Raw genomic sequence first — 12,053 nt, 5'->3', positions numbered from 1 at the left:
TCTCTGAGTGAGTCTCTGAGTGAGTCTCTGAGTGAGTCTCTGAGTGAGTCTCTGAGTGAGTCTCTGAGTGAGTCTCTGAGTGAGTCTCTGAGTGAGTCTCTGAGTGAGTCTCTGAGTGAGTCTCTGAGTGAGTCTCTGAGTGAGTGAGTGAGTCTCTGAGTGAGTCTCTGAGTGAGTGAGTCTCTGAGTGAGTCTCTGAGTGAGTGAGTGAGTCTCTGAGTGAGTCTCTGAGTGAGTCTCTGAGTGAGTCTCTGAGTGAGTCTCTGAGTGAGTCTCTGAATGAGTCTCTGAGTGAGTCTCTGAGTGAGTCTCTGAGTGAGTCTCTGAGTGAGTCTCTGAGTGAGTCTCTGAGTGAGTCTCTGAGTGAGTCTCTGAGTGAGTCTCTGAGTGAGTGAGTCTCTGAGTGAGTCTCTGAGTGAGTCTCTGAGTGAGTCTCTGAGTGAGTCTCTGAGTGAGTCTCTGAGTGAGTCTCTGAGTGAGTCTCTGAGTGAGTGAGTCTCTGAGTGAGTCTCTGAGTGAGTGAGTGAGTCTCTGAGTGAGTTCTCTGAGTGAGTCTCTGAGTGAGTCTCTGAGTGAGTCTCTGAGTGAGTCTCTGAGTGAGTCTCTGAGTGAGTCTCTGAGTGAGTCTCTGAGTGAGTCTCTGAGTGAGTCTCTGAGTGAGTGAGTCTCTGAGTGAGTCTCTGAGTGAGTCTCTGAGTGAGTCTCTGAGTGAGTGAGTCTCTGAGTGAGTCTCTGAGTGAGTCCGAGTGAGTCTCTGAGTGAGTCTCTGAGTGAGTGAGTGAGTCTCTGAGTGAGTCTCTGAGTGAGTCTCTGAGTGAGTCTCTGAGTGAGTCTCTGAGTGAGTCTCTGAGTGAGTCTCTGAGTGAGTCTCTGAGTGAGTCTCTGAGTGAGTGAGTCTCTGAGTGAGTGAGTCTCTGAGTGAGTGAGTGAGTCTCTGAGTGAGTCTCTGAGTGAGTCTCTGAGTGAGTCTCTGAGTGAGTCTCTGAGTGAGTCTCTGAGTGAGTCTCTGAGTGAGTCTCTGAGTGAGTCTCTGAGTGAGTGAGTCTCTGAGTGAGTCTCTGAGTGAGTTGAGTGAGTCTCTGAGTGAGTCTCTGAGTGAGTCTCTGAGTGAGTCTCTGAGTGAGTCTCTGAGTGAGTCTCTGAGTGAGTCTCTGAGTGAGTCTCTGAGTGAGTGAGTCTCTGAGTGAGTGAGTCTCTGAGTGAGTGAGTGAGGTCTCTGAGTGAGTCTCTGAGTGAGTCTCTGAGTGAGTCTCTGAGTGAGTCTCTGAGTGAGTCTCTGAGTGAGTCTCTGAGTGAGTCTCTGAGTGAGTCTCTGAGTGAGTGAGTCTCTGAGTGAGTCTCTGAGTGAGTGAGTCTCTGAGTGAGTCTCTGAGTGAGTCTCTGAGTGAGTCTCTGAGTGAGTCTCTGAGTGAGTCTCTGAGTGAGTGAGTCTCTGAGTGAGTGAGTCTCTGAGTGAGTCTCTGAGTGAGTCTCTGAGTGAGTCTCTGAGTGAGTCTCTGAGTGAGTCTCTGAGTGAGTCTCTGAGTGAGTCTCTGAGTGAGTCTCTGAGTGAGTCTCTGAGTGAGTGAGTCTCTGAGTGAGTCTCTGAGTGAGTCTCTGAGTGAGTCTCTGAGTGAGTCTCTGAGTGAGTCTCTGAGTGAGTCTCTGAGTGAGTCTCTGAGTGAGTCTCTGAGTGAGTCTCTGAGTGAGTGAGTCTCTGAGTGAGTGAGTCTCTGAGTGAGTCTCTGAGTGAGTCTCTGAGTGAGTCTCTGAGTGAGTCTCTGAGTGAGTCTCTGAGTGAGTCTCTGAGTGTCTGAGTGAGTCTCTGAGTGAGTGAGTCTCTGAGTGAGTGAGTCTCTGAGTGAGTCTCTGAGTGAGTCTCTGAGTGAGTCTCTGAGTGAGTCTCTGAGTGAGTCTCTGAGTGAGTCTCTGAGTGAGTCTCTGATTGAGTCTCTGAGTGAGTCTCTGAGTGAGTCTCTGAGTGAGTCTCTGAGTGAGTCTCTGAGTGAGTCTATGAGTGAGTCTATGAGTGAGACTATGAGTGAGTCTCTGAGTGAGTCTCTGAGTGAGTCTCTGAGTGAGTCTATGAGTGAGTCTCTGAGTGAGTGAGTGAGTCTCTGAGTGAGTGAGTCTCTGAGTGAGTCTCTGAGTGAGTGAGTCTGTGAGTGAGTGAGTCTCTGACTGAGTGAGTCTCTGAGTGAGTCTGTGAGTGAGTCTCTGAGTGAGTCTCTGAGTGAGTCTCTGAGTGAGTCTCTGAGTGAGTCTCTGAGTGAGTCTCTGAGTGAGTCTCTGAGTGAGTCTCTGAGTGAGTCTCTGAGTGAGTCTCTGAGTGAGTCTCTGAGTGAGTCTCTGAGTGAGTGAGTGAGTCTCTGAGTGAGTCTCTGAGTGAGTCTCTGAGTGAGTCTCTGAGTGAGTCTCTGAGTGAGTCTCTGAGTGAGTCTCTGAGTGAGTCTCTGAGTGAGTCTCTGAGTGAGTCTCTGAGTGAGTCTCTGAGTGAGTGAGTGAGTCTCTGAGTGAGTCTCTGAGTGAGTCTCTGAGTGAGTCTCTGAGTGAGTCTCTGAGTGAGTCTCTGAGTGAGTGAGTCTCTGAGTGAGTGAGTCTCTGAGTGAGTGAGTCTCTGAGTGAGTGAGTCTCTGAGTGAGTGAGTGAGTCTCTGAGTGAGTCTCTGAGTGAGTGAGTCTCTGAGTGAGTCTCTGAGTGAGTGAGTCTCTGAGTGAGTGAGTGAGTCTCTGAGTGAGTCTCTGAGTGAGTCTCTGAGTGAGTCTCTGAGTGAGTGAGTCTCTGAGTGAGTGAGTGAGTCTCTGAGTGAGTCTCTGAGTGAGTCTCTGAGTGAGTCTCTGAGTGAGTCTCTGAATGAGTCTCTGAGTGAGTGAGTCTCTGAGTGAGAGTGAGTGAGTCTCTGAGTGAGTCTCTGAGTGAGTCTCTGAGTGAGTGAGTCTCTGAGTGAGTGAGTGAGTCTCTGAGTGAGTCTCTGAGTGAGTCTCTGAGTGAGTCTCTGAGTGAGTCTCTGAATGAGTCTCTGAGTGAGTGAGTCTCTGAGTGAGTGAGTGAGTGAGTCTCTGAGTGAGTCTCTGAGTGAGTCTCTGAGTGAGTCTCTCTCTGAGTGAGTCTCTGAGTGAGTCTCACCTCCACTGAGTGAGTCTCTGAGTGAGTCTCTGAGTGAGTCTCTGAATGAGTCTCTGGTCTGAGTGAGTGAGTCTCTGAGTGAGTGAGTGAGTCTCTGAGTGAGTCTCTGAGTGAGTCTCTGAGTGAGTGAGTCTCTGAGTGAGTGAGTGAGTCTCTGAGTGAGTCTCTGAGTGAGTCTCTGAGTGAGTCTCTGAGTGAGTCTCTGAGTGAGTCTCTGAGTGAGTGAGTCTCTGAGTGAGTGAGTCTCTGAGTGAGTGAGTCTCTGAGTGAGTGAGTCTCTGAGTGAGTGAGTCTCTGAGTGAGTCTCTGAGTGAGTCTCTGAGTGAGTCTCTGAGTGAGTCTCTGAGTGAGTCTCTGAGTGAGTCTCTGAGTGAGTCTCTGAGTGAGTGAGTCTCTGAGTGAGTCTCTGAGTGAGTGAGTGAGTCTCTGAGTGAGTCTCTGAGTGAGTCTCTGAGTGAGTCTCTGAGTGAGTCTCTGAGTGAGTCTCTGAGTGAGTCTCTGAGTGAGTCTCTGAGTGAGTGAGTCTCTGAGTGAGTCTCTGAGTGAGTCTCTGAGTGAGTCTCTGAGTGAGTCTCTGAGTGAGTCTCTGAGTGAGTCTCTGAGTGAGTCTCTGAGTGAGTCTCTGAGTGAGTGAGTCTCTGAGTGAGTGAGTCTCTGAGTGAGTCTCTGAGTGAGTCTCTGAGTGAGTCTCTGAGTGAGTCTCTGAGTGAGTCTCTGAGTGAGTCTCTGAGTGAGTCTCTGAGTGAGTCTCTGAGTGAGTGAGTCTCTGAGTGAGTCTCTGAGTGAGTGAGTGAGTCTCTGAGTGAGTCTCTGAGTGAGTCTCTGAGTGAGTCTCTGAGTGAGTCTCTGAGTGAGTCTCTGAGTGAGTCTCTGAGTGAGTGAGTCTCTGAGTGAGTGAGTCTCTGAGTGAGTGAGTCTCTGAGTGAGTCTCTGAGTGAGTCTCTGAGTGAGTCTCTGAGTGAGTCTCTGAGTGAGTCTCTGAGTGAGTCTCTGAGTGAGTCTCTGAGTGAGTCTCTGAGTGAGTCTCTGAGTGAGTCTCTGAGTGAGTCTCTGAGTGAGTCTCTGAGTGAGTCTCTGAGTGAGTCTATGAGTGAGTCTATGAGTGAGACTATGAGTGAGTCTCTGAGTGAGTCTCTGAGTGAGTCTCTGAGTGAGTCTATGAGTGAGTCTCTGAGTGAGTGAGTCTCTGAGTGAGTGAGTCTCTGAGTGAGTCTCTGAGTGAGTGAGTCTGTGAGTGAGTGAGTCTCTGACTGAGTGAGTCTCTGAGTGAGTCTGTGAGTGAGTCTCTGAGTGAGTCTCTGAGTGAGTGAGTCTCTGAGTGAGTCTCTGAGTGAGTCTCTGAGTGAGTCTCTGAGTGAGTCTCTGAGTGAGTCTCTGAGTGAGTCTCTGAGTGAGTCTCTGAGTGAGTCTCTGAGTGAGTCTCTGAGTGAGTCTCTGAGTGAGTGAGTGAGTGAGTCTCTGAGTGAGTCTCTGAGTGAGTCTCTGAGTGAGTCTCTGAGTGAGTCTCTGAGTGAGTCTCTGAGTGAGTCTCTGAGTGAGTCTCTGAGTGAGTCTCTGAGTGAGTCTCTGAGTGAGTCTCTGAGTGAGTGAGTGAGTCTCTGAGTGAGTCTCTGAGTGAGTCTCTGAGTGAGTCTCTGAGTGAGTCTCTGAGTGAGTCTCTGAGTGAGTGAGTCTCTGAGTGAGTGAGTCTCTGAGTGAGTGAGTCTCTGAGTGAGTGAGTCTCTGAGTGAGTCTCTGAGTGAGTCTCTGAGTGAGTCTCTGAGTGAGTCTCTGAGTGAGTGAGTGAGTGAGTGAGTCTCTGAGTGAGTCTCTGAGTGAGTCTCTGAGTGAGTCTCTGAGTGAGTCTCTGAGTGAGTCTCTGAGTGAGTCTCTGAGTGAGTCTCTGAGTGAGTCTCTGAGTGAGTCTCTGAGTGAGTCTCTGAGTGAGTGAGTGAGTCTCTGAGTGAGTCTCTGAGTGAGTCTCTGAGTGAGTCTCTGAGTGAGTCTCTGAGTGAGTCTCTGAGTGAGTGAGTCTCTGAGTGAGTGAGTCTCTGAGTGAGTCTCTGAGTGAGTCTCTGAGTGAGTCTCTGAGTGAGTCTCTGAGTGAGTCTCTGAGTGAGTCTCTGAGTGAGTCTCTGAGTGAGTCTCTGAGTGAGTCTCTGAGTGAGTGAGTCTCTGAGTCTCTGAGTGAGTCTCTGAGTGAGTCTCTGAGTGAGTCTCTGAGTGAGTCTCTGAGTGAGTCTCTGAGTGAGTCTCTGAGTGAGTCTCTGAGTGAGTCTCTGAGTGAGTCTCTGAGTGAGTCTCTGAGTGAGTCTCTGAGTGAGTCTCTGAGTGAGTCTCTGAGTGAGTCTCTGAGTGAGTCTCTGAGTGAGTGAGTCTCTGAGTGAGTGAGTCTCTGAGTGAGTGAGTCTCTGAGTGAGTCTCTGAGTGAGTCTCTGAGTGAGTCTCTGAGTGAGTCTCTGAGTGAGTCTCTGAGTGAGTCTCTGAGTGAGTCTCTGAGTGAGTCTCTGAGTGAGTCTCTGAATGAGTCTCTGAGTGAGTCTCTGAGTGAGTCTCTGAGTGAGTCTCTGAGTGAGTCTCTGAGTGAGTCTCTGAGTGAGTCTCTGAGTGAGTGAGTGAGTCTCTGAGTGAGTCTCTGAGTGAGTGAGTCTCTGAGTGAGTGAGTCTCTGAGTGAGTGAGTCTCTGAGTGAGTGAGTCTCTGAGTGAGTCTGAGTGAGTCTCTGAGTGAGTCTCTGAGTGAGTCTCTGAGTGAGTCTCACCTCCACTGAGTGACCCCCACCGTAAACACCGTGTAGGCTGCCAGCGTCCCCATGGCAACCAGAGAGAACTCCAGGCCGCACTTGTAGTACTGGCAAAGACAAAGGCACCCCGGGTAGTTCTCGCTCGCCCGTTGGGGCAAGTGCTGGGAGCAGCACCCACACATCGTGAGTGGGTGAGTGGGTGGGTGGGTGGGTGGTTGAGTGAGTGAGTGAGTGGGTGGGTGGGTGAGTGGGTGAGTGAGTGGGTGGGTGGGTGGGTGAGTGGGTGGGTGAGTGAGTGAGTGGGTGGGTGAGTGGGTGGGTGAGGGGGTGGGTGGGTGGGTGAGGGGGTGGGTGGGTGAGGGGGTGGGTGAGTGAGTGGGTGGGTGGGTGGGTGGTTGAGTGAGTGAGTGAGTGGGTGGGTGGGTGGGTGAGTGGGTGAGGGGGTGGGTGAGTGGGTGGTTGGGTGGGTGGGTGAGGGGGTGGGTGGGTGGGTGAGGGGGTGGGTGGGTGGGTGGGTGAGTGAGTGGGTGGGTGAGTGGGTGGGTGAGTGAGTGAGTGAGTGGGTGGGTGAGTGGGTGGGTGAGGGGGTGGGTGGGTGGGTGAGTGAGTGGGTGAGTAAGTGGGTGGGTGAGTGAGTGGGTGGTTGAGTGAGTGAGTGGGTGGGTGGGTGGGTGAGTGGGTGGGTGAGTGGGTGGGTGAGTGGGTGGGTGGGTGAGTGAGTGGGTGAGTAAGTGGGTGGGTGAGTGAGTGAGTGAGTGGGTGGGTGAGTGAGTGGTTGACTGACTGAGTGGGTGAATGAGTGACTGACTGAGTGAGTGGGTGGGTGGGTGAGTGAGTGAGTGAAGGGGTGGGTGAGTGGGTGGGTGGGTGAGTGGGTGAGTGGGTGAGTGGGTGAGTGGGTGAGTGGGTGAGTGAGTGAGTGGGTGGGTGAGTGGGTGGGTGAGTGGGTGGGTGGGTGAGTGGGTGAGTGGGTGAGTGGGTGGGTGGGTCAGTGGGTGGGTGGGTCAGTGGGTGGGTGAGTGAGTGGGTGAGTGAGTGGTTGACTGACTGAGTGGCTGAGTGAGTGGCGTAGTGAGTGAGATGTTGACTGACTGAGTGGGTGAGTGAGTGGGCGAGCGAGTGACCGACTGAGCGAGTGACTGACTGAGCGAGCAACTGACTCACCCTCACCCCACCCCTCACCCTCACCCCACCCCTCACCCCACCACCGCCCCCCACACTCACCAGAATCCCGCTAACAAGAGCCATCTCCAGCGCCGTGGGCCCCAGGTTGAACACGACGGCGCTCAGCAGGAACGAGAGGGCGCGGGTGCCGCTCCGTGTGGTGAGTGGGTGAGTGGGTGAGTGGGTGGGTGGGTGAGTGGGTGGGTGGGTGAGTGGGTGGGTGGGTGAGTGGGTGGGTGGGTGAGTGGGTGGGTGAGTGGGTGGGTGGGTGGGTGAGTGGGTGGGTGGGTGAGTGGGTGGGTGGGTGAGTGGGTGGGTGGGTGGGTGGGTGGGTGGGTGGGTGGGTGAGTGGGTGATTGGGTGAGTGAGTGGATGGGTGGGTGAATGAGTGAGTGAGTGGTTGACTGACTGGGTGAATGAGTGAGTGGCTGAGTGAGTGAGTGCTTGACTGACTGAGTGAGTGACTGACTGACTGAGCGAGCGAGCGACCGACTCACCCTCACCCTCACCCCCCACCACTCACCAGAATCCCACTAACAAGAGCCATCTCCAGCGCCGTGGGCCCCAGGTTGAACACGACGGCGCTCAGCAGGAACGAGAGGGCGCGGGTGCCCCGGTCGAGCGCACCGGACGAGCGCCCCCGTGTGTCGCTCCGTGTGGAAAGCAGTCTCCAGCGAGTGGAGCCGGTGAAAGACGGCGCCGGCGAGGGAGCGCACCGAGCGCTGGGCCACCGCCGAGAAAGCCACGGTGCGGAGCTCGCTGAAGAGCGCAGAACCCACACGGGCTGAGCCGTCTGGGGGGTGGGGGGGAGGGGGGGAGAGAAGTGGGAGACAATGAAATCCACTCATCACCTCACAGGGAGGGAGAGACACGGGGAGAGACACACACACAGAGACACAAACACACACAGAGACACTCACACACACAGAGACACACAGAGACACACACAGACACACACACAGACACACACACAGCGACACACACACAGAGACACTCACACACACAGAGACACACAGAGACACACACACACAGACACACACACACACAGCGACACATACACAGACACAAAGACACACACAGAAACACACACACAGTGACACACACACACACACACAGACACACACACACAGACAGACACACACAGACACACACACACAGAAACAGAGACACACACACACACACAGACACACACACAGACACACCCACACACAGTGACACACACACAAACACAGAGACACACACACACAGTGACACAGACACACACACAGACACACACACAGACACACACACACACACACAGTGACACACACACACAGTGACACACACACACACAGACACACACACAGTGACACACACACAGTGACACACACACACAGACACACACACACAGACACACACATACAGACACACACACACACACAGACACACACACACAGACACACACACACAGACACACACAGTGATACACACACACACACAGTGACACACACACACACAGTGACACACACACACACAGTGACACACAGTGACACACACACACAGACACACACACACAGACACACACACACAGTGACACACACACACAGTGACACAGACACACACACAGACACACAGACACACACAGATACACACACACAGTGACACAGACACATACACAGACACACACAGTGACAGACACACACACACAGACACACACAGACACACACACACAGACACACACACAGTGACACACACACAGTGACACACACACACACAGACACACAGTGACACACACACACACAGACACACACACACAGAGACACACACAGACACACAGTGACACAGACACTCACACACACAGACACACACACACAGAAACACACACACAGTGACACACACACACACAGACACACAGTGACACACACACACACAGACACACACACACAGAGACACACACAGACACACAGTGACACAGACACTCACACACACAGACACACACACACAGACACACACACACAGTGACACACACACACAGTGACACAGACACACACACAGACACACAGACACACACAGATACACACACACAGTGACACAGACACATACACAGACACACACAGTGACAGACACACACACACAGACACACACAGACACACACACACAGACACACACACAGTGACACACACACACACAGACACACAGTGACACACACACACACAGACACACACACACAGAGACACACACAGACACACAGTGACACAGACACTCACACACACAGACACACACACACAGAAACACACACACAGTGACACACACACAAACACAGAGACACACACACACACACAGACACACACACAGACACACACACACACACGAGGACTCACATCCGATGAGCAGGGCTGTTGCCATGGTAGCAACGTTATCCGCCATCACTGGTCCAGACAGCGTGTCGACAGCCGCCTTGAAGAGGAATGGAACCTGCACACTCATCAGCTGCCATCACCAACATCAACAACATCAACAACATCAACACCATCAACATCAACATCATTAACATCATCACTAACATCACCACCATCATCATCACTACCATCATCACCATCATCACTATCATCAACATCAACATCAACAACATCAACAACATCAACAACATCAACAACATCAACAACATCAACATCACCAACATCAACATCATTAACATCAACACCATCAACATCATTAACATCATCACTATCATCACCATCATCACCATCATCACCATCATCACCATCATCACCATCATCACCATCATCAACATCATTAACATCATCAACATCATCAACATCACCACACTCATCAGCTGCCATCACCAACATCAACAACATCAACACCATCAACATCACCAACATCAACATCACCAACATCAACATCAACACCATCGACATCAACAACATCATTAACATCATCACTACCATCACCACCATCATCATCAACATCATTAACATCATCACCATCATCACTACCATCACTATCATCAACATCATCATCATTATTAATATCAACATCATCAACATCATCATCATTAATATTAACATCATCATCAACATCACCATCAACACCATCATCACTATTAACATTAACATCATCAACATCACCACACTCATCAGCTGCCATCACCATCACCACCATCACCACCATCATCATCATCAACATCATCATTAATATTAACATCATCACTACCATCATCATCAACATCAACATCATCACTATCATCACTACCATCATCAACATTAACATCATCAACATCATCATTAATATTAACATCACCATCATCATTAATATTAACATCACCATCACCACCATCACCATCATCATTAACATCATCACCACCATCATCATTAATATTAACATCATCACCATTACCACCATCAACATCATCACCACCATCACCATTAACATCAACATCACCATCACTACCATCACTACCATCACTACCATCACCATCATCATCATCACCACCATCATCACCATCATCACCATCAACATCACCATCACTACCACCATCACTACCATCACTACCACCATCACTACCATCACTACCATCACCATAACCATCATCACCACCACCATCACCACCATTAACACCATTAACACAACCACCACAACCACCACCATCACCATCACCACCATCACCACCACCATCATCACCATCACCACCATCACCACCATCACCACCATCACCACCACCATCACCACCATCACCACCACCATCATCACCACCATCATCACCATCACCACCATCATCACCATCACCACCACCATCACCACCACCATCACCATCACCACCACCACCACCACCATCATCACCACCATCACCACCACCATCATCACCATCACCACCACCACCACCACCATCACCTTCGCTGTAGCCAGAAGCCCCATTGAAAGCACGACGCGGGCCTTCAAGTCAGGCCTATCCTTGGGCCACACGTGACTCAAGATGGCCGACGTGATCTTCATGGCGTTCACTTCCTTCATCTACAACCACCACGACGACGGAGAGGGGGGAGGGTGAGGGGGGGTGAGGGGGTGAGGGGGGTGAGGGGGGGTGAGGGGGGGTGAGGGGGGTGAGGGGGTGAGGGGGGTGAGGGGAGGGTGAGGGGGGGTGAGGGGGGGGTGAGGGGGGGTGAGGGGGGTGAGGGGGGTGAGTGAGTGGGTGAGTCAGTGAGTGGGTGAGTCAGTGGGTGGGTGAGTGAGTGGGTGGGTGAGTCAGTGAGTGGGTGAGTGAGTGGGTGGGTGAGGGGGGGTGAGAGGTGAGGGGGTGAGTGGGTGAGGGGGTGAGTGGGTGGGTGAGGGGGGTGAGGGGGGTGAGTGAGTGGGTGAGTCAGTGAGTGGGTGAGTGAGTGAGTGGGTGAGTGGGTGGGTGGGTGGGTGAGGGGGGGTGAGGGGGTGAGTGGGTGAGGGGGTGAGTGGGTGAGTGGGTGAGGGGGTGAGGGGGTGAGGGGGTGAGGGGGTGAGTGGGTGGGTGAGGGGGGTGAGGGGGGTGAGGGGGGTGAGTGAGTGGGTGAGTCAGTGAGTGGGTGAGTGAGTGGGTGGGTGAGTCAGTGAGTGAGTGAGTGGGTGGGTGAGTGGGTGATTGAGTGGGTGGGTGAGTGGGTGAGTGGGTGAGTGAGTGGGTGAGTGAGTGGGTGGGTGAGTCAGTGAGTGGGTGAGTGAGTGGGTGAGTGAGTGAGTGAGTGGGTGGGTGAGTGGGTGAGTGAGTGGGTGGGTGGGTGGGTGGGTGAGTGGGTGGGTGAGTGAATGAGTGAGTGGGTGGGTGAGTGGGTGAGTGAGTGGGTGAGTGAGTGAGTGGGTGAGTGAATGAGTGAGTGAGTGGGTGGGTGGGTGAGTGGGTGAGTGAGTGAGTGAGTGGGTGGGTGAGTGGGTGGGTGAGTGGGGGGGTGAGTGGGTGGGTGAGTGGGTGGGTGGGTGAGTGGGGGGGGTGAGGGGGTGAGGGGGTGGGTGGGTGAGGGGGTGAGTGGGTGAGGGGGTGAGGGGGGTGAGTGAGTGGGTGAGTGGGGGGGTGGGTGGGTGAGTGGGTGAGGGGGTGAGTGGGTGGGTGAGTGGGT

General features: G+C 52.7%; 1 protein-coding gene across 1 annotated transcript in view; it reads right to left on the bottom strand.

The window, feature by feature from the left end:
• ABCB7 (ATP binding cassette subfamily B member 7) overlaps positions 1 to 12,053 on the bottom strand; it is a 47,120-nt gene that overhangs the window by 28,786 nt on the left and 6,281 nt on the right. Inside the window, 5 exon segments of the mRNA XM_078885885.1 lie at positions 5,845 to 5,933; positions 7,514 to 7,621; positions 7,623 to 7,783; positions 9,351 to 9,459; positions 10,864 to 10,983. Of these exon segments, the coding sequence (XP_078742011.1) occupies positions 5,845 to 5,933; positions 7,514 to 7,621; positions 7,623 to 7,783; positions 9,351 to 9,459; positions 10,864 to 10,983 (587 nt within the window).

The sequence above is a fragment of the Lampetra fluviatilis genome, unplaced genomic scaffold, assembly GCF_964198595.1.
Source record: "Lampetra fluviatilis unplaced genomic scaffold, kcLamFluv1.1 SCAFFOLD_243, whole genome shotgun sequence".
NCBI classification, from domain to species: domain Eukaryota; kingdom Metazoa; phylum Chordata; class Hyperoartia; order Petromyzontiformes; family Petromyzontidae; genus Lampetra; species Lampetra fluviatilis.
Note: the sequence above shows the minus strand (reverse complement) of the source record. Positions and strands in the feature narration are given on the sequence as shown.